At 40.6% G+C, this 27,983-nt stretch overlaps 1 protein-coding gene across 2 annotated transcripts; it reads right to left on the bottom strand.

The window, feature by feature from the left end:
- Positions 1-5: 5 nt before the first annotated feature.
- abca3b (ATP-binding cassette, sub-family A (ABC1), member 3b) lies at positions 6-27,973 on the bottom strand. 2 transcript variants are annotated; one of them, XM_028600286.1, is made up of 31 exons: positions 27,647-27,973; positions 26,457-26,555; positions 21,732-21,978; positions 18,789-18,916; positions 18,379-18,544; positions 17,307-17,566; positions 17,103-17,219; positions 16,490-16,610; positions 14,904-15,077; positions 14,594-14,775; positions 12,680-12,826; positions 12,340-12,469; positions 12,000-12,154; positions 11,494-11,649; positions 11,190-11,400; positions 10,871-11,021; positions 10,548-10,646; positions 9,139-9,337; positions 8,620-8,926; positions 8,253-8,526; positions 7,782-7,986; positions 7,407-7,626; positions 6,800-6,958; positions 6,058-6,230; positions 3,067-3,201; positions 2,755-2,949; positions 2,452-2,639; positions 2,148-2,318; positions 1,446-1,642; positions 1,041-1,114; positions 6-652 (listed from the first exon to the last, which is right to left on the bottom strand). In XM_028600286.1, the coding sequence occupies exons 2-31, from the start codon at positions 26,508-26,510 to the stop codon at positions 521-523; spliced, it is 5,127 nt and encodes a 1,708-aa protein (XP_028456087.1). In that variant the 5' UTR covers positions 26,511-26,555; positions 27,647-27,973; the 3' UTR covers positions 6-520. The 2 variants fall into 2 exon arrangements, with proteins under 2 accessions (XP_028456087.1, XP_028456088.1); XM_028600287.1 differs by lacking the exon at positions 27,647-27,973 and adding an exon at positions 27,219-27,356.
- Between the last annotated feature and the right edge of the window lie 10 nt (positions 27,974-27,983).

Raw genomic sequence — 27,983 nt, 5'->3', positions numbered from 1 at the left:
ACAGAAAAAAAAGCACAAACTCTTGGTAACATAAGCAATCACATAAAATCATAAATAACAAAAAAAAGACGAGCTGTACATACACTCTCTGTCACACACAATTCAGAGTAATGGTAGTATCTAGGAAGTGGTTTCATTGTCTTTGAACTCACTAAAAAAGTGCACAGTTCATTACTTGGTATATTCATCATCCCCCACACATCATAATTACAATTCTACTTCTTTGTCACACAATAACAATAACAACGGTATGAATGACCCAACAAAACACACACTGACTTGATACAGTAGTAGAAAGGCTGAAGTTGATGTGACTGGCCCAGAGTGTGTGTGTGTGTGTGTGTGTGTGTGTGTGTGTGTGTGTGTGTGTGTGTGTGTGTGTGTGTGTGTGTGTGTGTGTGTGTGTGTGTGTGTGTGTGGTCAAGGTAAAAATGGAGCTGGAGATAAAACCTGCTCCACCCTGTGTACACATTCGATGGGTGACCGAACAAGGCCGTGATGGACGGATTCCTCACTCCACTTACTTTCTCCTACTCTCTGTGCAGTGTTGGAATTGGGCAAAGCTGAGAAACACCTGCTCCAGTGATATCTGGCTCACGCAGTAGTCTTCAATCTGGTATTTCTCTTTGGCTGCCTCCAAAGTGCCAAACACCTAGGTGGGAGTAGAGAACAGGGAGGTACACAACATGGAGAGGTGTGATATAAATGCATCTCTAGTGTTATCAAAGACTTTGTGCCAAGATCAAAATTTAAAGCTACAGTCTGCATCTTTTAAAATTTTTAAATACAAATAAAGACACTTTATTTCCACATACACGCATCTTTTTTACATCTAATTTGTTGTTTTTACCATTACTGTGTACATTTTCATTCTTTTTTGCCATCCACATGTTAAACTTCTGTGGTTGAATATTTTGTTGAAGCTATAAAATTGCAGCTCGAGTATTTAAGAGTTACCCTGTACAATTCTGTCCACTAGAGGGAGCGCAAACACAGCACAAGTGCAGAGAGACTACTGTATTTCTGTATAAATCAGTCACCTGTGCCCAGGTAAGTGTTTTGTCAGTCAAATGATAGTGCACCATTCCCTGGTGCTCATCCTTTAGTTGACTTCCTGTAGCGGGAGAAAATTCACATGGTTAGATTTGCTTTATTTCAAATGACGTTACACAGCCACACACCCTCAACTGTTTAACGAAGAGCACAAAAAGAAGAGATCTATTTTGAAAAGGTTATCTGGCCATTCAAATGTAGAATGATCACTATAAATGCAGCTATAATACATTTTGATCTAATGTTAAAACATAGTTAGTTACTTGGTTATTTTTATATATAGTTACTGTGGTAGTAAACACAATTTCAGTTTACTTTGAGTGAATTCAATATTTTATAGTTCTAGTAATCTTAATAGTTATTACTGTAAAAGCTAACTGTATGCCTCTGACCTGGGAAGGTACTTTCAATGAAGTCTTTAAAAAGCTGCAGGTCACTGTCCTCCAACTCAGCCTCTATGTGTATTTTTGCCAGCAGGGTGTAGCCACTGCCAAACTTGCTCTTCAGGTGCTGGGGACTCCCGAGGCACTTGAACTGACCGTTGACCATCACTGCCAGCCTGGTACACAGGGCCTCACACTCCTCCATACTGGGGAGGGAACATATCAGGGAGACAGGTCTAAGGTGTAAGCATTCTCATGTCTTCTGCTTTTCATGGATCAAGATGTAGCAGTAAAACTTCTTTGAAGATGTATTCAGATCTTTTCCATTGACAGTACCACATTGTAAAAATACCATGTTAGAAGTAAAAGTCTAAAATTCTAAATATTACAGAAGAATTGGTAGCAAAACTACTAAAAATAAGTTTAATCTATAATATTGCATCATATTGTGTTACACTCATATGTTTGTATGTAAAGTATTATTTTGTACAGCACTGATATACTTACATTTTACTATAATGGAATAGTTTTATATTGAGGTATTGGTAAGGATCAAGGTACTTTTCCATCATTGAATATTTTCTCTAAAATGTATTAAGATAGAAGTATAAAATAGCAGAAAATAAAAATAATTAAGTAAAGGACCACTACCTCAAACTTACACAAGTTCAGACCTTGGGTAAATGTATGACAGCTGATCCCAAAGCTCACCTATGAGAAGTGATGATTATGGCCTTTCCAGACTCCCGTGTGCGTGTAACAGCATCCCACAGTAGCCTCCTGGCCACGGGGTCCATGCCGGTCGAAGGCTCATCCAGAAAGATGACCGGAGGCCCACCGATCAGAGCCATGCCTGCACTCAGCTTCCGCTTGTTACCGCCACTGCATAGGTTGATGGTGACATATTAGTCACACGCACACACAATTGCTCAACAAAATACAGCATTATTCAGGCTAGTATGTGAACTGTGTGGCACAAAACAGAAAAAGGAATGGCTCAGAACAGTCTACCCACCTGTAGCTGCGGATCAGTTTATCGGCATGAGGCTCCAGCAGCAGCGACCTCAAGACATTCTCCACACAGCCAGACACATACCGCTCTGGTATTCCTCTGAGCCTGGCATACATACTCAGAGTTTCTCTTCCTGTCATGTGGTCCAACACGGCATCAAACTGAGGGCAGTAACCAATGCGCTGCTGCACCTGCAATCCAGAGATAAATGCCTCCTTTCAAATCTTGGCATTTTGAAAGCTATGTGGCATCGATTTATCTTGCTATTGATTTAACAGAAATGTCCTTTTCTTCCATATCCCTTACCTTTTTAATGTCCCTCAAGATGCTGTATCCATCAATGTAGGCGTCCCCGGAGGTAACGCTCTCATCACCAGTCAGCATCTTAAAGGTTGTTGTCTTGCCTGCTCCATTGAAGCCCAGGAGGCCAAAACACTCCCCTTTCCCTACAGCTAGAGACAGCCTGTCCACAGCCAGAAGACTTTCCCCGCTGCTGTACACCTGAAAAGGAGAGATAACAGCGGGTCTGTACCACCTTGTCATATCTCACAGAGACACATATTTGAACCATAAGGCAGTCCGTCTCATTCAGACAAGGAAGACTCCTGTGCTACGTACCTTGCTGAGCTCCTGTAGTATGAGGGGGCTGCCAACCATAGACTCTAACACTGGCTGGCACTCCAGGACCCTTTTCCTCTCTTCGGCCACGTCCCTGTCCTCTGGAAGCAGTGCTGCCTCCTCTATAAGAGGTACCTAACACACACATACGTACGATAAAAAATAACAACCACAAGAAGTAAGACATTGTGTCCCAATGTCACAAGGTGATGTCATGTCTTCTGGCAGCAGTAGTACATGTCCAGAGTTTTTTTCAAATACTTTACAAGTAGTTACTATGTAATAGTATGTCATAGGGGTAGACTGAAATAATATACATTTAATTACACTTCATGGACAAGATTAGGCAAGTTTAGCTAAATTACATAACAGATGGAAACTGTAATCTTCAACCTATAGCTCTTGTCATAAAAGCATTTAGGGCTGCAACTAACGACAACAACTATCTGCCAATTATTTTCTCAATTCATCGTTATAACAAAAAATGGCTGTTATTTGCTGAAGCCAAAGACTGTGTCTTCAAATGGCTTGTTTTGTCCAACCAACTGTCCGAAACCCAAAGAGATTCAAGAAAATTAGGAAATTCTCAGAACTGAGAAGCTCAAACAAGGCAATGTTCGGAACTTTTTCTTAAAAATTCAAAAGATTAAAAGATTATTAATTATCAAAATAGTTGCAGATTAATTTCCTGTTGATTAACTAATTGATTAATCAAGTGTTAGAGAAGTTTCAGACTTTCAGATGAGATATTCAATTCTTAAATGTGAAAGAATCCCTACAGTAAAACAGATGTGCTGATGAATGCAGAGGTGGTTATAGCTCTTAGAAGAGTGTAGTAGCACCTCCTTGACTTTTCTGCCTGATAAAGTGCGGCTGAGACTGGTTTTATTACGTGAGGAGTTATATATAAAATGTATCAATTTTGGATAAAACAATGAACATTTATCAAAATTTTATTGATTTAATTCAAGACCCTACCACTATTACCCTTGATATGATAACATTCTATTCAATTCAATTTTATTTATAGTATCAAATCATAAGAGTTATCTCAGGAAACTTTACAGATTGAGTAGGTCTAGAATACACTCTATAATTTACAAAGACCCAACAATTCCAGTAATTCTCCCAAGAGCAAGCATTTAGTGCGACAAACCAAAACCATTTACAGGGGCATCTGCACTTAGAGGGCAGATAACTTTGCTTCTTTGAAGTTCTGTATTAGTCTCATGCTGCTTTGAAATCTCACAAATCAAAATGCTAATTGACTGCAAAGTGCCTCTTTTATAAGAGACAAATGTTGCCAACTGCCATTAAACCTAATATGAACCACACTAGTGCTTCTAAGTGTGATGATCCTTTTCATAAAGTGTTTACAACATGTCTGCTCTCAGTGTTTGAATCAGGCGCGTAGGCAGTAATGGTCCAGGGCGGCACTGGCCCGCCCACTTTACTCACTGGCCCGTCCAGCCAAGTTTGATCAAAATAAGTTTTGTTATGAAAAATATTCAAATGTATGCAAAAAAAAAAAGGAAATAACAGAACTAGCTAGTTTTGTGTGTTGAATGTGTATTTTCTTCTGATTAAAACAAAACTGTTTAAACCATACAATCAAACAATTAGATCAAACGCCTTCGGAACGTATAGGTGGTTTCTATGGTAACAACAGGCAGACTCTCCGGGCTGCCTTCAGCAGCTAACGTTAGCAAGCTGGCTTTTTAGACAATGTACCGTGGATGTGTTAAGCAATGTACTGTTAAAAGTTACCGCGACAACAATGGCGTCTCTTTAAAGTGGTATGGACAGTTTTCGTGGATGGAATACAGTGAAAATAAGGACGAGCTTTTCTGCAGCATGTGCAGACATTTCCCCAGCAGAGCTGACAGCCCATCAGTGAGACAAGAGTGTGTTTGAGTGCCACATGGCCCTCACAGAAATAATATTAAGTCAAACGTCTTTCTTGCTTCTTGTGTTAATTAAGTAACCTAACCTAGTAGTTAACCTTCATATTTAGTAAGAAATGATGAACACTGATGATGGATTCTAGCTGAAACACGTTTTTTGCCCACATAAGATAAGTTATCTGTGAGGGACGTAGGCTAGTTTTTAGTTTTCTTTGATCCTGTAACTGCAGTGGACTCGATACACTGTCTACGATTTGCTGATCACTTTTCATTATATATTTCATAATTTAAACAATGCTAGGCTGGAAGTTTTCATTCTTTGATTTTCTTTTACTGCTGATAGCCATTTGCTGCTCATGATCTGACCATAGTTGTGAAGCAACAATGCTGTTGCATTGTTACATGTGTGATTTCTGTCTGATGTAGGCTATTCTATGTCATGCAGTATGTAAACGCCTTCTCTGCTGTGTTGGTTCATGTTTAGTTGCCACTTTGTGCAATAAAATGGTTAATTTTATAACAGTGCTGTGCAGAGCCAATGCTGCTGGTACTGCCGGTGCAAATATATTTTAGCCTGAATATGTTACAATCTACAGGTTTTTTTCTATATTGTTGTGTACAAACATTTTAGACTGAGTTTTGTTGGTGGAGCATGTTGTAGACCGTACTGCTATTGCAGTTGTAATGCAATATGTTGGAAGGTAAAATCGTTGCTGTTTTTTCAGTTAGTCCTTTTTGCTACTTCGTCTTTTTGAAAATGGCCTACTCACTTTTGTACTGGCCCGCCCAAAATACTATTTCTGCCTACGCCCCTGGTTTGAATCAAATCTGCCATTTACTTTGTGGATCTACAACCACTACTCTAGTTGTCTTTAGAGACTTCTCTTTTTTCACGCTTCAGTTTGAATATATTTAACCACACTTTGAAAATAGTTTCTCAGAGAGACCTCCTGTGCAGTGCAAGCTGTGGTTGCTAGGAGATTTCTGATTCAACTGGAAATTTCCAGTCTCCCAAACAAAACACATACAAAAAAACCACAGAAAAAGACAAACCCTGCCTTGTTCACAGCTCCCACAACTCATCTACCTGTTTACGTCTTCTGCCCAGGGAGGTGAGGAATCGCCGGAGAGTGCGGACACACTGCAGCTCAATGACAAACAGCAGAATAATAAAGACTACACCCTGCAGTGAGAAGGCCACGAGGAAGCGTCCCACACCAGGCTCCGACATCGAGAAGTAGTTTTTCTGGTACGTGATGTCTAGAACAAGAAAAACACTGGGTTAGGTCAAGTAAATTAAGGGTAGAAATATGCAGGGTTTACAGAAGATATCTGATCATTCCATTATTAGTGTTTATTTTGGTGATTGAAAACTGGATTATGAAAATACAATTTAAACTGAGTCGGATGTATAATGCACCAATTTTTCTCTTTGCTTCCCCTACAGAAGTATGAACCAACCCCATCATCCCAATATGTGTGTAATACTGCCACCCACGTTATGACTCATTGTTATAATCATATCTTCTAGATCACATATTAAATTCAGGTACTAGACTGCATCTTCATTGTTTTAAAACGGGACCACCCTGGGTCCTTCTCTGGAAGACCCGCTCCTGTACGGTCATCCAGTCTTCAGGCTCTTTCACCACCACCAGTGTCTAGACTCCATTGGGGGATATGCCTACTCATGGCTTTTCTACCCCTTATAAACATCATTTACATAGCAATGGAGTCTAATCGCCAATTCTGTACATTATAATATTGTGCGTTGTGATGAATACATTTATTTTGCACCTTTCAATGAAGTCTCTCCTGCTTGAACTTACTTAAGTAGTTGCACACTGTCTCGCTGATTGGACTGGAAGTGCAAAACGAGATGAATTCGTAGTTCTGGTAGAACTGGCTGAAGGACATGCCCAGGCAATAGTTTGGAAAGATCAGGAACACCTTATCCAGTAAGTGTGACATCTCCTGCAGGTTCAACTCTGGAGAAGGAATTCATAAGGAGGCCATCAACAGGAATGATAAGGAAACATTCCTTTCCCCTTTTTCTTTTTCAATAGATTTTTCACCCATTTTTCTCCTGATTTGACTTGTGTCCTCACTATCATCTGAAAACCCTGCTCCTCTTCATACGTGCAACCCAATCAACCAGTAGGAGTTGCTCAAACATGATCCCTCATTGGCTTCCCACAACAAATACTGCAATGTGGGACACAGCAAAGCCAGAAGCACTGCTGTGAAGGGGTTGGCTTTTTCCCCTTAATGCCATCGACACACTGCACTCAAGATGAATTCAGCCAAACCCAAACATTTTTTAAATCCTTAAAACTAGAACATAACATACTGGCCCGAGCATTACACAATATATATATATATTTTTTTAACTTTAAATGTCTTCCATTGCTAGAATCCCAGGTTTCCTCCTCTCACCTGGGATGGTCATGATGGTAACAGTCAGAAAGGTGGCTGTGCCAGAGATCATGTTGAAGATGGTGAGGCGTGTGTAGGCAGTAGCGGCAGTGGAAAAGAAGAAGCTGAGCAGGTACATGAGAGGCACAACAGCCCAGCCATACAGCAGCAGTAACAACAACACATCTACCAGGTGGTTGTTGTCTACAAAAGCCTTGATTCCAAATGCCTGAAACACCACCTAAGAGCACAAAACAATGAGACATGAGACTGTACAATGCATACAGTACATGAATGTTATGCATAATGTACTCTCTCTGCCTGGAAAACTCTGTTTAGACTAACTTGTCAGTGTCAGTGCCTTTATCCCAACACGTTATCAAAAGTCATACTGACCAGCATGAGGAGACAGGGCAGCAGGAAATTGACGAGGTCCCACAGCAAGGCAGAAAACCAGAAGTTTGACAGGTAGACACCGCTGACCTGCTGGACATGCTTGGACTTGATAGAGGACTCCGTTACGAGCAGGAGGGCAAATGTGCTAGACAGGGAGGCCATACCGTACATCAGGTTGATGGCGATGATGAAGCCTGTCTTTCCCCTATAGATTGGGGAAAAGAATGAAGACAAAAAAGGAGGAGGTGAAAGGGGGTTGATGACAGGAGGAAATTGAAGAGAAATGGTGCAAAGGAAAGGCAAAGAAATGTCCCAAAAGACAGACCGACATAAAATACACGACTGCTTTCTTGATCTCCATCTGTTAGCTCTATATTATAGCAAGTATGTAAAAATCAAGTTGCTTGTTACTGTGCGTGCCAAAACAAATACATGTTAGGACACTTCTCTCTTTCCATCCACTCCACTCACTCGTTGAGCTGGCTGTGGGCGATCTCAGACATGTTGCGTGGCATGGGGTAATTGCCCGTCTGGATGGAAGCATTTGGACCTGCTAGAAGTTTGAACAGAGCGTTGTCCAACAACATTAGGGACGTGGCGGATGTATGGTAGCCCTCGTTATTGAAGTAGGCTGTTGCTTCTGCAAGTCGGTTGCTGCTGCCACGGAAAGCAGCACCCACCACACAGCGCTCATTAAAGCTGCCGCCTTCTTCCTCTGCTTGGGTCAGGATGAAATCAGTAAAGTCTGAGGATGGGGAGCGGGAGGAAAGGGGCATATGGTCAGTAAATACTCAGCTAAGCAGTCAAACCAAGTCCCTGTCTCTCTCATGATGCTTACCTGTGATATTGATGAGCTGGCCAAGCTGGGCAGAGAGCTGTGAACTGTATGTATTTGCCAGGGCAGAGGCCAGGGGACCTACGTTAGGCTGCAGAGCCACAGGGACCCTGGTGGAACCATAGCGGCTGAGTGCCAGCCTCAGCTGAGGAGCGTCCTGGTGATTGGGAATGGTGCGTGCCACAACTAAAGCCACAACGGTGAACACCAAAGGGACCAGGAACTGAGCCACCATCACCTTCCAGTTTCTCCAGCTGTACAGGGCCCTCTTCAGGAACATGGCATAAAACTGTTGCAGGTGTAGTCTGGCCTGATGGGAGAGGAAAGGGCAACAGAAATGTTATATATTTTTTATGAATTGTCTGTATGTTCTGAGTCACTTTGGAAACTTTGTGTTTGTAAAATATGCTATAGAAATAAAGTGGATTGGATTGGACTGAAATGTTAAAAATGAATGAATGATATTAATGACTCAAAATTAATGACAGAAAATAAACATCAGCTTGCTTCCTCTTATCTCACCCCGGTGTTTAGCTTGATGTTGGAGCAGTCCTCTGAGATGAGCGTGCCGCTGTCTGTGAAGTCAGTAACATCGGTCATGCCGCTGCTGCTGCTGGCGTCATCTGTGGCCCAGTCATGGGAGCGTCTCTCATGTTGATACTGCAGGGCTGGCAGCTGGATTGCCTGGATGTCCAAACTAGAATCCACCAACTTTCCCACCCTGAACACACAAATCAGTCTGCAGTGAAACTTACTGAAAACAGGAAAAATAAAGATCATTATACAGTATTTTCTTTCAGATTAAGAATTAAAAGAAGAATTATTTTATTAATTTTTATTAATGGCAGCAGTGTTACTATCTAACTGACAAGGCATTTTACTTGGCTGCAAAAAACTAAACGCCAGAAGGGAGCTAAATGACCAAATGTCCAAACAGCAGCTTTTCTTGGTATCATGTTTGATGTTTAGTGTTTATGGCCAGAACACACTGATGGACTCTCGGTATGACAATTGCAGAGCTACTATAACAACAGGCATTTTTATATTTAAATATTATGATAGAGGTCTACATGGGTAAAACCAGGACCCGTACAAGTTTGGATCCACGGTTTATTCATCTATCGGGTCCAGATCAGGTCCTGTTATATTACCGTGGGTCCTGGGTCTGTTTAACATGTGTGTAATATACCCGAGTGGATCCGAGAAGACCCGCCCGTGATCATACAGCGCTGATCATGATTGGCAGCTGTGGCAATTGGCAATCGTTATTAGAGCCCAACAGATATATCGGCCAATATTAGGCATTTTCTATCGGTATCGGACTGATAAATGAATATTTAAAAGATAAAATAAAAAACGAAACACCCTTTAACCATGTTCTAAGTGTCGGCATTGCAGTTTGTCCCCCAGAAGGACTCTACAACGTCCCTGTTGGCAACACTCATGTTTAACCCATCAAGTTTCATAATCTTAAGTTTGTATTTTTATATTCGTATTTGCCATACGTCACCTTGACAGCAAGTGGACATTAAAGATGAAATAACAAGTGAATTAGCCTGTTTCAATCAGCAAGAGAGGACCTGGATGTATATGACCAAATGTCTAGGCAAGGACGATGGATTATATGTGTCATGGACAGGCACAGGGGAGATGGCTACTAACATTACATTAGTAAGACACAAAGTTCAGTTTTGACAACTTTTAAATTAACGTTAATGTTAACGGGTCCGGACAAGTTTGGGTCCGACATTTTTCAATTAATAAACCAGTCTGGTTTGGTTCTGGGTAGTATTTCCGGGTCTTTTTGAGTTCGGGTACAACATTTTGGACCCGTGAAGACCTCTACTACATAAAACCCACTTCCTTTTGCTTTAGATTCTACAGATATGGAATATTACAAAGACACATTCGCCATGTCATATTTCTCCCACCTGAGGAAAACCTCTTCCATAGTGGTTACTGAAGCTCCATAGCTGGCGATGCCCAGCTCCTCTCTGTTCATCTCCAGCTCAGCAAACAGCAGCTCAAACCTGAGAGCAAACACAAAGTGCATCAGGGAAACACATTACACACTACCTCACAGTGGGACAAATGTGAAGACTGGCCCTTTTTGACAGAAGTTGTCATTTAGTTACAATGTTCAGCAGGTGTGATTTCTGGTCGATGGTCGTCGTTCTACCCTTAAGGCCCCGTCACACTTTCCACTGTGTTATTGTGAGTATTCTACGTATGAACAAAGACCTGGCTGACTCACCTGCTGGTGCTTTCTTTTGGCAAGATGTAAGAGAGCTCTGCCCCCGCGCTGCTCTCCAGTGTGGCATTAGGAACATACATGTGGACAAGGCGGGTAATCTCGGACACGTTACAAAGAGCATCCTTTACTATCACCATGTGGTAACCAGCACCTGGTGAGCAGAGGGAAGGAGGCCTGTATGATTAATTGTAACAAGGATGTATGTGCCCACTATCAACAATGATATAGCTGAATTACTGGATTTTCTCCTGAATGTCCAGGTGTGCTATATAAAGAGTGACATCTTGCTGCAGCTATTTTCACTCCACTCTTCACTTACCATATTTGTTCTTAAGGAAGAGTGGTGACCCGCTGCACTGCAGCTCTCCTCCTGCCATGATGGCGATGCGGTCACCGAGCAGGTCGGCCTCGTCCATAAAGTGCGTGGTGAGTAGGATGGTGCGACCGCGCTTCTCCCCTTGCAGAAGGTCCCAGGTGGCACGTCGAGCTGATGGGTCCATACCTGATGTGGGCTCATCTAACATCACCACCTGGACATGGATTAAGTTAAAGGTAAAGAGATGAGACCTGGTTAATGTGAAGGAAGGATGTGGCAAAAGGAATGAGAGTGAATCATTCTTCACCTTGGAGTCTCCAATGAGGGCAATGCCAATGGAGAGTTTCCTCTTCATGCCACCAGAGAGGGTCTTGGAGCGAGCCTGTCGCTTGTCCTCAAGATTCAGGATACGGATGGTCCTGTCTACCTCATCTGGAATCTTCTCTTTGGAGAAGCCTTTCAGCTGGATATCAAGCAGATAAACACACAAATAATAAACCTATAGTTCAATAAAAAACCTCTAGGAAAGTTTTAACAAAAATGGGCCACATAACTTTTGTAAAGTTAGAATTTATGGCAGAGCCTCGTTTACATTAGATTGTAGAGGTGAACCTAATAAAATAGCCAGTGAGTGTATTTATAATATGGAAACAAAGTCAACACCGCACAATATACTTTCAACTAAATTTTAAAAAAAAAAAAAACATAACACAAAAAACAACAATCAACAATAAACTAATGAGTTCATGACAAGAACAAAGATTCAGCTGAAGAACAGCGTTTTGGTGTATGAGTGCATGATTGTGCGAGTACCTGAGCGTAGAAGAGCAGGTGTTCTCTGACAGTAAGGTTATCAAACAGTACATCGTGCTGGGGACAGAGTCCCAGACTGCGGCGGATCATAGCCATGTCCTGACAGATGTCATAACCGTTGATATAGGCCCTGCCACTGGTGGGAGGAAACAGCCCTACGAGAAACACACACAAAGGCAACCAGTTGAGTTCAGAATATTTAGGTGGCATGTTTGTTTTATTGTGTGAGTGTGTGTGTGTGTGTGTGTGTGTGTGTGTGTGTGTGTGTGTTTGTTTTGTGTGTGTGTGTGTGTGTGTGTGTGTGTGTGTGTGTGTGTGTGTGTGTGTTCCAGCTGGTCACCTGTCAACATGGACAGTGTTGTTGTCTTCCCAGCACCGTTGTGTCCTAGCAGCACCGTGATCTGTCCCTCAAACATGTTCATTGTAAGATCCCGCACAGCCTGCCGTGTCTTGTTGCCTACTTTGAATTCCTGTCCAGCAGATAAACCCAAAATATTTACATGCATTACCTGAACAAAAAACACATAGGGCCAGAGAAACCTTGTGGCATATTTACCATCTCACTACTGCAGTAGAATATTTAATGATTGTCTACACATTGTTTAGGACACTTGCACCATCTGCACCCTTTTACAGTGAGAGGACATGTTGACCCTCTGGGTGTCTGTTTTGTTGCTCACCTTAGCGAGGTGTTTGATCTTTACCCCGGAGACTAGTCCAGCTGGCTCCTCCTCTATGAACTCCCCTTTCAAAGCCTTTTCTGCATCCTCCTCTTCCTCTTTCTCATTCACCAAAGCCATGCGGGGGCTGCTGCACCAGTATGAAGGCTGATGAAGATGAGGCACATGTGGGGAGTAAGAGAAAGTGAGGGATAGATAGAGGTAGGAAGTGGGTTGGGGTGAAACAGGCCTTAGTCAAAAAGCTGTATGAAATGGTACTTTACAATTCTAGTATTCATATTCAACATATTTCCACAAGATATGTTATAGAATGAAAGTCAAAAGTTACATCATATATTGCACACATGATGTACATGTATGTAATGTATGCATTTCTCAGATGTTTTTTTCAATAAAGCAAAGTAACTACAGGACGCAATGATAATTCATAAAAAAAAAAAAAAACTCAAGAAAGAGAGAGTGGGTCACATTAACATTGTTCTTGTGGACATTAGAGGGGATTGTTTCCTGACCAAACCTCCCTCTGGTGCACTTCCTAAGGACCAGAGTCAAAGCTACACTTTCTACATATCACACCCATGAACACAATGGACATCGAGTGCGTCAGCATCTACTCCACACCCTGCTGGCAGTCTCGGATTCCTGACTACTGGGAAATGGGTGCGCACGAGTGTGTGGATGTGTTTTGTGTCTTTTGTGTGTGTATGTGTGTGTGTATATGTGTGTGGATATGTGTATATGTGTGTGTGTGTGTGTAGGCACGTCATTTAGGGATAATCCATAGTTTATAAACATAAACCTTATTTGTGTTGGCTTGACGCTTCCTCTGGCCGATATGTAGTGACCTCAAGTTTTCAATCCCCTCCACTGTCACTTATCAGAGCTACTTACACTGAGGGCAGCAATTTCTTTATTCTATGGTCATTTATCTCTTACAGGAGACCTCAGCCTTGCAACTACCTTAGGGTGCTGTAAGTGCTCAACACCACCTACTGATAATGTGTCTTTAACTGTAAACCACAATGAAAAAGCCATGTCAGACTGGGGTTCAATTCCTGGTAGCGACGGTTCTGGCTTGTTCAGGCCTTTCAACAAACACATGTCACTGGTCATATCCTTTTACTGCACTAGTAATATCAAGTATCATATCCCTTAGTTAGGTGAATGAGCAAGTATGTATTAACTTCCTGTATCTGTATCTTCATTTATTGGCTAAACATTCGGTCTTAACGTGTTTGCTATTGCCACATATCTTATATGAACTCCACCAGACTGTAAATGGTTTCACATAAATTCATACTAAATGATTTTATCAAAAAAAATAAGAAATTCACCATTTGAAGACAAATTGCAGGAAGAACAAAGGCAAATATATATAAATATATATATATATATATATATATATATATATATATATATATATATATATATATATATATATATATATATATATATATATATAAATATATATATATATATATATATATATATATATATATATATAAAAAAACAATATCAAGTAATTAATAAATATGGTTTAAAATGTTACAAGCGTGCTGAACTTAGACAGTATACACTACTGCCAATTATACCACAACTATGAAAACACATTACACTGTTTGTTACTTAGAACCAACCTGATACTTGAACAAACCTGATGATTAGGCAATATTTTATTCGTACACAACTTCCCCATTTTTTCAGTTTACTTCTTTTAAATTTGAATTAGTAACGGACACTGCAGTAGAAACTAAAAGGCACTGTGAGGAGGGACTGCAATTATCTGAAACATTTGTATTGCTTCTGAATGCTATATCTGGTCATACTTTCATCCCACTAATGTAGCTGTATTTGGATACCTTCCCTGAGAATATGAGTCTGTGCAAGTGTGACCCGCTCAGCTTTGAAACATACCAGTACGAAGAAGTAAGATGGTAGAGGCACTCCGTACTCCCCAGGAAAAACTGCCTCCATGTACCAGGCCACCAACCCATAGAGGACAGAGTCAAACAGCAGCAAGCCTAATACCTGGGCCAGGGAGAAGTCATCATCCACCGTCACAGAGTCAAACAAGTTTGACCACTGGATTCCCGTTCCTACAGAGGGGAGAGGGATTTGATAAACATTTCTAAAATGTTGTTTTAACAGACAGAAATGGAGGAATTGCCCCCAACTTCCTAATATTGACAGATAGTTCAACTTTGACCAAAACGTCAAGTCTCACCTTTGCCTTCAAACATTCCTATGAGCTGAGCTCCCATGGCCATGGCCACGTTAGAGATGAGGCAGGCTGACACCTTCTGGGCATGGCTCAGCAGGTCGTAGCGTGGCCACAGGAACAAATAAGGCAGGTAGCTCAAGAAATAGATAAAGCCGCCCACTGCTGCTGCCACATTTGCTGAAGATAGACCGAAAAAGAGAGGTTAAGGGGATGCTGAACAATAGTATGACAGTAAACACACACACACACACACACACACACACACACACACACACACACACACACACACACACACACACACACACACACACACACACACACACACACACACACACACACACACACACACACACACACACACACACACACACACACACACACACACACACACACACACACACACACACACACACACACACACACTTTACTTTCAAAAGGGCACTTGTGGCAGACATTGGGACATTTCGAGCCTGTGTGGAACACGCATTGACTAAAAAGTACAGTGGGTGGAGAAAGTATCCAGATAGCTGTTTGCACAAAGACAGCTAAGAAAGAAAAAAATCGGTCTTTGTTCATAAACGGCCAAGGAGGGCACTGCAAGATCCTTCTGTTGGTTTGGCCTATTTTCTGTAAAAGCCCCTCATCGCTGTCTCTTTCCTCTTCGCTCTACAAATCAGAAAGTATATGGAAAACCCTTGAACCTAGTTGGGATTCATTATGTAATGATCTTTGGGTTTGTTTTTATTTATGTACAGTGTCAAGACAGAAAACGACATGATGATGCGATTTCTTCAGCTCATGTTCAGGATCTGTAAGTTAAGCAGTAATTGACACCATTTTAATGACTTAAGTCAAGCTTTCAAATACCACAGTTTGGGCAATTATTCATCGATCACAGACAGGCCAGGCCGAGAGAAAGCAGGAAATAGAAAGGAGCAGGACAAGATTTTAAAAACTACACCTAAGGTAACTTGGCTCATATTGTCAAAGCCAAATAGGAAAACTGTCTGGGCAGGTGACAGAGGACAGGCTTCCCAATCAATTATAATCAAGGGAATGTTTATTATGAGTGTTAAAAAAAAAAAGAAGAAGCTAAAGAACATAAACCACAGCACAGCTAAGCAAGTTCATAGGTGCAACTGCTTTGGAAACGGCAGCATAAAACTGAGGCTGTAACGAGCACTTGTAACCTGAGCTGCTTTGTTGCAGAAAGTTGGACGGAGACACTTTCATTCAGACGCTGGTCTGAATGAGTGAGAGCACAAAGAGGGAAAGACAAGGACGACACGAGAAAGGAAAGATAGGATTTCAATAGTTTTCTTTATACTGTATGTTATTCAGGCCGGACAGGGTTCTTTAATTTCATGTGGCTGAAGACAGACACAGCTGAGAACTACTTAAAAACAAGAAACATACCACTTTTTAAGTGAACAAAACATTTCTCTTAACCAAGAAAATGCACCATACAACATCAGCAGCAAAAAAATGGATGCACTGATTTTTACAAAGAAAGAGACTGGCAGTCAAAGAGAGGTATATTTACTGTATCATTCAGAAAAGAGTGGACAGACAGACACAGAAACACAAACCTCGTGAGAAGAAGGCACTGATCATGAAGCTGAAGTTGATGGTGGCCACAGTGAAGGCAAGCAGGAAGACAAAGACAAGTGTGGGGTCGCTGTAGGTCAGCACTGCTCCGTTAGGGCTCACCTAAAACAACAGTTAGAAAACAGATAGTCCCAGTGCTCAGTTTTACAGCCTCTAAATGAAGAATGAACTCATTCCTGCACTTTATATTGAAATCGTGATGCCAAGTTTTTGTTCAGTAACTACACTGCTCAACAAATAAATGTCTAATTGTTATGAACTGGTTGTTATGATAAACTATTTGATAATTTGCTTTACAGCCAATTTCTCTTTTTCACTCTCTTTTCCTCTTGGCTTTAAAACCACTGTAAAGCACTGCCTCCTGTGTCTTATTTAATTAAGTCACAATGTATGATGTTTAGCTTTGAGAGCTACAGCTTAGTTACATATTTGAACACTAAATAAATACCTACAGCAGGTATTTCCACTAAATACTACTGTAGATAATGATATTGGATTACCTTTTACTTATCTAAGAAACTGCTTAAATTTGGGGTGGAGGTATTACGTGCTGGAACGTGGCTTATGTAACTATATTTTGTAAGACAAACTCACCTGGATACAAAGGAGCAGAGTGACAAAAAAGATTGAAATGGAGAGGAAGAGGAAGAACATGAGGAACCAGGCACTCCAGTGGAGCCAGTTGCTGAGACCCATCATCCTCATGTACTCCTAAAATGCACCAAAAAAAAATCGATCAGTTGTACTGCTAATTTCAGCAAAAATAAAAACATCCCTTTTAGAGACACACAAACGCACCTTGAGCTTCCTTTCCTTCTCCTGCACCACAGATCGTACTATGTTGAGGGAGGTGTAGGTAAAACTGAGCACCAGTAGTAGGGGCAGTTGGTTCTGAATGGCTAGGATGAAGACGTCATATATAAAGGCAGGGTAAGGAAACCGCGACAGGACCACTCGGATACGTCCCAGCAAAGAGGAAGCAGACGTTCTGTTGTAAGAGCGCATGATGGCTACGTCCACTGCATGCTGTACAGCAAGGAATCCCTCTCGGTAATAACCTTAAAAAGAGAAAAGAAATATTAACGCTGAAGAAATTATGTTGATTTTTAATGGAAGTAATGACTCATGGAACAACAAAACTTACAAAGTGACCTTGAGGCAAATTGCTTCTAACTTCCCTCTAAAAGTTAACATGAAAATGGGTAAGAGGCCATGAGGAACAAAAGTGGAGCTGCAGTTGTGAGTTATTATGCATGTGGAGGTTGGAAATCCATATTCATGCGACTCTAAAAGCTTGTCAGTTCTACTATGCTGGGAGGATGACTTCATCTTTTGGAGCATGCCTATTATGCCTCTCAACTTTGGAACTTTACTATGAAAAAATGTCTGAGCCACAGCACAACAGTCTCTTATCTAATCCCCAATTCATCATCATCACCTCATTTAAAAACTAAAATTAAACAACCTGAGGGACAAATGGGAAGATAAAGTTTTGGTGCCCGACACCTTACAAATGCCCCACTAATGATGCAAGGGCACAATGCATCTTGATAGTGCCAACACTAGATGTGCAAGGCCGTGGTTGCCATAGAAACAGAGCCTTGCTCCAGAGACCGTGGAAAATAAGTGCTTTTCATCAATCATAAACCTCTGTCTCAGCAGAAAAATAAATCCTGTTTGATATTTGACATGGCTTTTTTAAATGATTATCTGAATAACCCCTGTAAAAATGTGTAGTTTTTAAGAATATTTAACATTTATTTTTGGATGACAGGCCCTCTCGTGAAGGTTTGGTAGCATCAAAGCAGACGTGATGTTTTTGGCTTAAAAAGTAACCGAGAAAGGGGAGGAAAAAACAGGGGGTTCTCACCAGGCGTGCCCCCTTCCTTGTCATACTGCTCCCTCGGCCCTGGCAGCTGAAAGAGGGGATAGAGGCTGAGCGTGTGCCAGTCCAGGTCACTGTTGGGGTTCAGCTCCGACCTCTCCTTGGGTGGGGCATTGCGTGGGGTGAAACTGAAACGCAGGTGGTAACTCACCTGTACACAAGGGTGCAAAAAGTGAGCGAAATTAGTAACCTGTAAAAAGCCTAGAGGGGTGGAGCCTACACTATGCAGTGAGTGGCATAACCATGCTTTTGTTTATCGTTTACTATTATTCAAAGAAAATCTCTCTCTCTGAGACACAATGACCAGACAACAAAGCAATACAGCACTCCTCAGGTGCAAGAATCAAGCATCTACCTGCTACAGTGTGTGACAGTGTGTGTATGCTGCCTTTAACCTTTAGGGGCAGAGGTTCATCATCATGGGTGAAGGGGTGCTCAAACACCACAGCAGCCAGCAGCTTTCCTGACAGAGGGTCATTTCTCACATAGTCCTCAAACTGCTCCTCCGTCTCAAAGCCACGCACTGGAAAAGACACACAGACACACACACAGACACACACACAGACACACACACAGACACACGTTGTGGTATGGCATTCATCTCATGTACGTCTGTTTTTAATGCCCGTCTCATTGCCCAACCTTTGTGCTCGCTACGGTCACTGACAGCCTACTGAATTCTATGGCCAATATTATTATAATAATAGGTCAAATACAAGACATGCTTCTTTGAAATAGATGCTAGATCATATAAAAAGGGAAGAGATACGCACAAAACTAAAACATGAAGCACGTCAAAGCAGTCCAAATGAAACTGAATGAAAACAGAGAGCAGGGAAAAAAATAGATAAAACTAATTTGTTTTTCTTTTCACTTTTGATTACATTTCTTTCTTTTCCAGAGCTGCAAATCTCCATGGCATTATTTCATTTCTGAGTCTGGCAAAGGACGTCGGGATTACACATTGGTCCCAGAGGTAAACATTGGTCAGTTTCATAAAGTAAACATTTGCAGACACACAGGGCACAGAAAGAAACAGGTCACGGCCAACCAGCTGCCAAACTTCACTTCAGCTGTCTGTGTTGGGTAATGCTGAAATGGTTAGCAGTTTAATGCAGTAGTTACTAACCGGGGGTGGTTCCAGGGCTTACTCCTGCAGTTGTTGTACATGGAAAGATTGTGGAGTAGATAAACTAATTTTGAAAAAAATAAAATCCGGACATGCTCAAAGTTATATATTCACATATTTATGTGGCCGGAGGCTGACTGGTTCAAGTCCCCGTACGGACTGAAGTATGGAGTGTGGACTGGTAGCTGGAGAGAAGCTGCATCCTGGGTGCTGCCAAGGTGCTCTTGAGGCAACTTGCACAACAGGTTTATCTTCATCTTTATCAATACTAGTAGTACATTTTTATTCCCAACTTGTATATATTTTAAATTATTTGTTCTTGTATTCCATCCTATTATTTCATGTAAATTATGTACTGTATGTGTGCCTGATATTTTGCTAACACTGTAATTTCCCATTTTTGGGATCGATCGATCTATCTATCTATCTATCTATCTATCTGACTTGAGCGTGTGTGTGTATTTCAGGCCTGTGTAGTCTGTAATAACAGAGTGTAAATTGTAATTTCCCCATTGGGGATTAATAAAAGATATAATTATTATTAGCTAAAAATAATGGTTTAACAGTTTAAATAATTAGCTAAAGTAATGAAAAAAGTCTAAGTAAAATAATGGTGAAAAAATGAAATAATTAGCTAACAGCAATGGTCGATCAGTTCAATAACAATAGTACAAGAAAACAGAAAAGCTACCACTGATGATCTGCACAAGACATGTCAAAACAACTTTTTAACAACAAAAAGTTGAGATTACACAATATAGGAAATCTCATTTCACAATACAGCATGCAAAACATATGACAAGGCGTTTCAAGACAGAATATCTTTACAACAGAAAAAAACTTTTTTTAGTGGTCCCAGTTCAACAATCCTTGTTGTTTAAATATGTAAAACTGACATTTAAAATATCAGTTTTTTTTTTTTTAACTGTTCAAGGCTACCCCTTCAGTCAGTCAGAACATTGAGGTCACATTTTGTAGTCTTTTGTGTGCATGACATACTCAACCTTTAACCTTGATTATTCCCCACCACCTACCCTTCTGAACACCAAGCCCACCTAAATTATTCATTAATGGCTGAGCTGGGATCACACGCCTGTGTACACAACAACCTGCAGTTACACAGCTCTGTCTTCCTGCTACTACATCTCTGCCTTTAGCCTCACATGACTAGCATTCCATCTTGCTGATTGTCTGTCAGGCTTATTTGGATACCTGTCAGTCAGTCAGACTGTGTGCATGTTTATCTCAATAGCAGGTCAGGCAAACGTGTGTACGTACTTATGTTAGTGTGTGTGTGTGTGTTAAAAAGAGATTGAGTGTAGGTGTCCTGAGACGCTACAGTGTGTGAGCTTCCTTTTCCCTATCTAAATCCCCAGCTGATAGATACAGTCTGACACAACATTAGGGTGTAGCCTGTTGAGTCTCCTGGGGGCTATTTCTAGAGGAACCAGTATTCCCACCTCTGTCCCAGATTACAGTTGGTGCAAAGGCTGTAGTATTTGTTTTACTGGTTATAATTGTGGAAATGAAAAAAAGGTAAAGCCTAATAGTCACATTAAAGATAATGGAACAGTGACTTCGAGATAGTCCTGGAAGTTCATGTCATAGCAGGGCACATCGTGTCATACTGAGTAGTGCAGTCTCCTATACCGGATTCTGACTACTCTGTGCGTATGAACATCACAGCAGGGCGTTGCGGGATGTAACGTGGCGCTGCAGAGCACGGGTGGGTGCAGCAGACGCAGCAGGACGCGGCCGGCGTTGAAGGGAATCGCAGAGCATAGCTCATATATGAAAGGAATAGTTTGACTTTTTGGGAAAAGATTAATATAAGGTTACAGTCAGCATATATAACGTGACACAATAACGTGTTTGTTTGATTTTTCACCTTTACTTTTATAAGGAAGGAGCACACTGAGAGCAATGCTCTCTTTTTAAGGAACGCCCTGATCACATTCACACAGTTACACATTCACACCTGGAAACTGATCTGCTGGTCACTGAGCAGCTCTACTGAAACAGTTGGGGTTAAGTGACTTGCTTATCGCTTTCCCATACCCAAATTTATCCTGCAGGTCTGGGGGATTTAATGACAAGCTCGCTACACTAACCTTTAGGTCACCACTGCCCATTTGGAGATGCTTTTTAAAAACAAGCCAACATCGTTGTACTGAACCCACCACCCACTTCCTGCCCCACTGTTACCCACCTGAAGCGAGAGCCAGGCTCCCTCGCACATCATCGGCCACCTGACGCACCGCACTGGAGTTACCGGGCACGAAAGCCAGCTGCAAGCGGTGCGACAATCTACTGGGTAGCGCGTCAACGGTGTAGCTCTCGTAGATGGTGGCATTCGGGTAGTCCTTAAAAGGCACCTTCTGACGTAGCACGATGAGGATGCCGGAGAAGAGCAGGGGCAGGAGTATCTCCACCAGAGTTACCAGGATTTGACGTTTCTGGAGAGCAGGAATAGAGATAATTTGTCATCTGCGTGATAGGGGTGTACGAGGTATGACAAAAAGAGGTAGAAGATTTATATATAAAAAAAAAAAAAAAAAAAAAAAAAAAAAAAAAAGAGAAGTTAAAAAGAGAGGAGTTTATGTAAATGAATAGGACGCACAAACTAAAAAGGTATTGTGATTAACTATGCTATGTTTGACAGACTATGCATGATTTTAAGTAACTCAATACCTTCATGAAAATTAACAAATGGCTCCATATTTCAGCCACAGGAGAGCAATGTACAATGAGACACTCAAAACTGAGAGCACTGCAACATTGAACAGCAAACACAACCCATTTCCAAACTTTCAATATGCTTTGAAAATGCAAACTACTGTACACATCATTTACCGTCAAGATGGGATCTGGGTGTTATTCAGAATTGAAATTAGAAAATTTCACAGACAGTTGACACAAAGCATAATATAAACGGTCTCCTACTTTTGAGTGATTGGAACACAAAGGGACTTGGACAGTTTCAGGACATTACAGTCAATCTCAGAGGGGCGCCAATATCAGACTCTCCCCTTTCAGCACTCAAATGATCACTTGGAGGAATAAATATAGGCAAGGCAAGGCAAGGCAAGGCAGCTTTATTTATACAGCACATTTCAGCAACAGGGCAATTCAAAGTGCTTTACATAAAACATTAAAGAGCAGTTAGAAAACAATTAAAAAACAAACAAATTAAAAACATTAAAAGACAAGAATAAAATTGATAGTGCAGTATAAGAATAAAAGTTACAGTGCAGTATAAGAAATTAAAGTTAATAAAATAGATTATTTAAAGAAAAGCAACATCAAAAAGATAGGTCTTTAGCTTAGGTAAATTTATATAAGCCAAGACTAAACTTTTTCCCTGTTTGTCCACGTTTATAAAGGGTGTTTTAATGCATGAATACATTTGGTCATAACATTATTCACAGCATTCACCTTGGAGCTGAATGCACGGCTAGTGTTGTTTATTTTGATCAGAGATTACCTGATTTAAATAACAGTGTTGTTGTGATTTATGCTCTATTTTATGTATTGTTGAAAACATGTCTACACTCAGCAAAGTAAGGAATCAAAGTTAGTATTATTCTGGTATAAGTATTAAAACACCAAACACCCATTACTGTATCATTACATTTATTTTTTCAAAATCTGAAAAATGCAATGCTAATTGTTGAGCACAAATCATGTCTTCTGTTTTTAATCACCACATCTGGTTTGGTTTACCGTAAGGCTGCTAAGATACTATTCTAAATGGGCCAAACCCTACCGTTTAATTTATTAAAAATAATTTTTGTACTTTTATACATGTAAGTCTTGACACCACTGTAACTTCTAAAATTTGTTATTTATTTGTGTGCATATGTGCGTGTGTGTGCATGTGTGCGTGTGTGCGTGCATGTATGTTAAAGCCTCAGTATCCAGGAGAGTCAAAGTATTCGCATTGCCTCTGATGCCAGTGGAACAGGTCCATGTGGACAACACTGGGGTAATTATCTCAAGCACTACCAGACAGTATCACATTTAAAAATAAGCTATCACCTAGAAATCATTAATCTTGTCAATTAGGCAGTCCCTCCAGAAAAACGCGATTATGCGATCGCATAATTCAATGCATAATCAGCCAAAGTCCGCATATTCATGCGGGGGCCGCATTTTTTCAAATATGCCGCACTTTCGCCGCATAAATTGCTGATTTCCACGCAAAATATGCGGTGCTTGCATGATTTCATAATCCCTGCATTTTTGTTGCAAAAAAGTCACATATATCTTAGCAGAAAGTTGAAAAAATGATTGACTTCACACAAGAGCAGCCATTTTCCCCTGTTGCCATGGGAACGTTATGAAGTGATGTAATTACGCGACATCATCGAAAAGCAGTTGTTGGAGGTTGAATTTGACATGTACTTTGAGTCTCTTAAGTTGGTATCCAATAAGAAAGCTATCTTAATATCTGATGTCTACTCAAATTTCTTTGTTTAAGTGCTCCTGCTGTCTATATCAACGATTTTTGAAAGTCTGTCTCTTTTGTATCTTTTATTTCCCTCTGTTTAGACTATTACTTTTATTTTTACTTTAATATTATATTATTTGTATATATTTTTGTATCTTATTTGTTTACTTATTGCAATGACTGAATATCTGTAAACTATTTTTGGAAATTAAGTTAAAAAAAAAGCAAGGTGTTGGGGGAATCACTTTTTCATCAAACCGCAGTTTTTGCAAGTTCCCGCATTTTTTGCAAGTTCCCGCAATTTCATCGCATAAAATTGCATAAATATCCTGCATATTCCATCGCAAAACGTGCCGCATAATCAAGGATTTTGTTTTCACTGATTAGGTGTATTACAGTTGCACCATTGAGAATATCCTGACCGGCTGCATCACCGCCTGTTATGACATCTGCAGTGTCCCCAACTGTAGCTTTACAGAGTGTGGTAAAAAAAAAAACTGCTTAGCACGTCACCAGGACGGAGCTGCCATCCATGGAGGATCTCTACACCCAGCGATGCAGGAAGAAGGCCAACAGAATTATCAGAGACCCCAACCACAAACTGTTCTGCCTGCTGCTGTCTGGCAGCCGGTATCGCAGTATGAATATACATTTACTACATTGCTGTTTACATTCAGTTTATTCATTTACAATTACTGTCTACCACAAATATATATTATTTTATTTTATATATGATCTATTTTCCCTATATTTTAACTTGCACTCTGTAATGTCTTAGACTTAACTGAAAGGCTTTTACAGGCCTGAATTACAATGTCCACATTTTGCTTGAGTAGGTAAAATGTCGTAATGCATTCTATTTGGTAATACAGCTTAAGTGATTAACATGCACTCTGTGTATATTTTCTCCAGCCAAGATGAACAAGCAACACCAAGATGCACTGTATTTTTTTTCCTGCCTGGGCCTAATAGCGTCTCTGTAGTCTCTAGACAACTGTCGGAGCAGGGAGTAGATAAAGGGAAATGGAGCAACAACCTCATACCACACATGCTATGCAGCAGATAGCCAATTTAATTTCTGGATAGTTGCAGGCAGCATTGTGCAACCATCAACTGATAATAATGTTCAAAACTACGCCAGCTGCCATTCAGAGCAATACACTGGCCCTGTTTAAAGTAAAAATTCCTTCCTATCTTCTGACCGAGCCTGAACCTGATATGATTTTCCATGAACTGCATAATGGTGCAAACCTCGATGGAACTGCTATTGTAAGACGTTGAGTCTTTCTTGGAGATTTTGAATTGTGATCAGGTTTGTGTGTAACATGTTAACCAACGAATGTGAGGGTGAATACTTCCATAATTGTAATATAAAAGAAAATCTATTTACATGTGTGCATGTGTATCTCCTGTATATACAGAATACATAAATTGCTCATAACTTTTCACCCCATTCCCCTTTTTCTTAAAGCTTTAGTGTGTAACTTTATGATATTAATAAACGTCCGTTAAATTCAAGCCATGCCAAATGAGTCGCTACAAAGCTAATTAAGACTATCAGCTCCACACAACTCTCTCTGTATTTCTCAGTATGGCTATGTTCAGAAGAATGTGTCGTCCGGTGACTTTCCCGCGCAGAAGCTGGAGTGAAGATAATTACCTCTTCTGAAGAGTCAATCATGTTTTTTTAACCCTCGTGTCCTCCTTGGCTACAAGCAACAACTGTGTGGAGGAGGGGTTGGGGCCGCGCGCCGACAGTTTTGTTGTCATTACGTAGAATTCCTCATGAGGGCGGCAGAAACTACGTACTATAGCTTTAAATTGTATGTATGCATTTATTGTTTCTCTATTTTAATGGGGGTTTTAGTTTTGTTTAGTTGTTAATGAACTCTACAAAAAAAACTCCATAAAATATCATTCACTAAAAAGGTAGATGTCTGCATAAACACGTGAATCTATATAGTGTACATAATACAAAATCTGGTTGTAATGAATCATGTCTCATGATCAAGTCTAATAACTGAAATAATCTGAATATCGGTTTACACATTTTCTGTGTGTGTAGCATGGAGGGGGCTACCACTACATGTCATTGTGCAATCCTGAATTGTATAATGACAAAAAAGGTACAAATTGTAATTCTGCCAAAAGATAACCGTATAAGGCTCAGAAAAGCATGGGCTAGCTACCAATATGTTGACCTAGCTTGAGCCTGTGACACAACAAGAGTGCAGCAGGCACACTGTAAATTACTGAGGCAACCAGTTTCCAAGTAGCTGGCTAACATCATAAGTTGTAGAAAAAAAATGTTAGTCACTTTACTGTATTTATGATGTCCCATGAGTCTTTACTTTAGCAAATACTGTCATGCAGGCCTCTGCTCTGTAAACACAGATACTTCAGACAATTCACAGTTGCAAACAATATAAGCACCTAAAAAGGAACCATACAAGCTGGGTGTAGGTTCACCTCCCTCCAACTCACCTGCTGAAGATAGTTTTTCCACACCAGAAGTCCAAATTGTCGCACAATAGCCATTTTGAGTGGTACAAGGGACACAGTCCAGTCAGCCTTCTACTGTGGCTGGTAATAGGAAAAGAGTGAAAAAAGTGACATTTTTAGTTTTGGGTTTGAGCTAAACATGCAGTTCAATCTTTGAAATTATTATGAAGGGTTTTTGAAGCTTAGTTGTGTTTTCGAAACAGCTCCCATCAGCAGTAATGGCTGTAAAAGGTTTCTGATCTCAGTTTCTATTTAATGATAACTCGAAAAAAAAGAAAAGAGAAGTGAAGTGAAATTGAGCCATCGGCATGTAGTTTAGTTATGTTGGAAACTGTACACAAAACAATTTGTTAAGTGAAGACAGTATGAAATAAGAAAGTCACAAGATAGGGCTGGGGAAACAGGTCTAAGTGATACTATAAATAAAAGGGGTGACATCAGGAAATAGTTAGAAAAAAGAAAACTGCAGGCAAATATGCAAACAAAATTGGTTGTTGACGTCCACATGTTGAACCAGTAATACAGGCCAATAGAGATCATTGTTTTAGTTGAAACTGGACTATAAGATGTTGAAATATACAGTATTTACATTACTAGTTAAAGTCCAAAGTGGGCCATCAATAAATATGAACTGGTAAAGCTTCTGCAACCAGGCTTGCCGCATGGGAGTCTCATAGCACATAATTGGAGTCCCACTTCAAAGCACAGCACACGAGTTCACAAATGCAATAAAACTGGTCTTACTGGGACTGAATTCCACACTGGTGTTATTCATCTCGGAGTCTACAGTCTACATCTTTTTCGGGATATATCAGGGGTCTTATCCGTGTAATTGAATGTACTATGTACAACCATTTCTCTATTAGTATGTTCAAGCAAACAATTAAGCCATTAGAGACGTGAACCTTTTCCTTGTTCGTTTCCATTATTACCTGAAACCTGCCTTGCCCTTCTCTGATTGGCCCAACACAGCCTTCTGGGCCTCCTGATTGGACAACCGACTTGTTCGTTAATCCCTAAGGATTCTGATGAATGCTAATGATGGAACTAAGGAACAAGGCTAGGTATTTCCAAAATATGTGCTGACTCACCGAAATTGTTTCATTTTACACTCTATTAATAATCAAAGGTCTCCGCCGAAGTGACTTTATGACATAAATGTGTCAAATTACCTCAAAAAAGCAGGTTTCGGGACATGAACTTCCCGAGCTGCAGTCCCTCTTCCTGTCGGGGTGAAAACAATTCCTCCTTTATGTCTTAAACCGAGGAAAAAACATCACTGAGAGGCTTCTTCCTTCACCGACAGTATCGAGCCTCGGCAAGCATTAGTGAAGACAAGGACGTCTGCAGCCGCACGTCCAGACCTTTTCTCCTTCAGTTTGCTGCTAACGAGGCGATGACATTGCACCAGCTACTGTGTAAGCTCGTGAATTCATCGTGCAAACGACAACCGTCGTCAACAAAACACCTCACGTGATCACGGTGGAGTGTCACGTGAGCTCAACAGCT

This window comes from Perca flavescens, chromosome 15, assembly GCF_004354835.1.
Source record: "Perca flavescens isolate YP-PL-M2 chromosome 15, PFLA_1.0, whole genome shotgun sequence".
Classification (NCBI taxonomy): Eukaryota; Metazoa; Chordata; class Actinopteri; order Perciformes; family Percidae; genus Perca; species Perca flavescens.
The sequence above is the reverse complement of the archived record's forward strand: the minus strand, read 5'-3'. Positions and strand labels throughout refer to the sequence as shown.

What these genes read in the sequence shown, in the direction of transcription:
- abca3b (XM_028600286.1), bottom strand. Translation starts at nt 26,510, where the DNA reads ATGGCTATTGTGCGACAATTTGGACTTCTGGTGTGGAAAAACTATCTT. An exon ending in CCAGCTCATCAATATCACAG is followed by an intron (nt 8,527 to 8,619) that starts GTAAGCATCATG and finishes CCCCATCCTCAG; the next exon opens with ACTTTACTGATTTCATCCTG. An exon ending in TGGGCAGAAGACGTAAACAG is followed by an intron (nt 3,202 to 6,057) that starts GTAGATGAGTTG and finishes TGTGTGTGTTAG; the next exon opens with GTACCTCTTATAGAGGAGGC.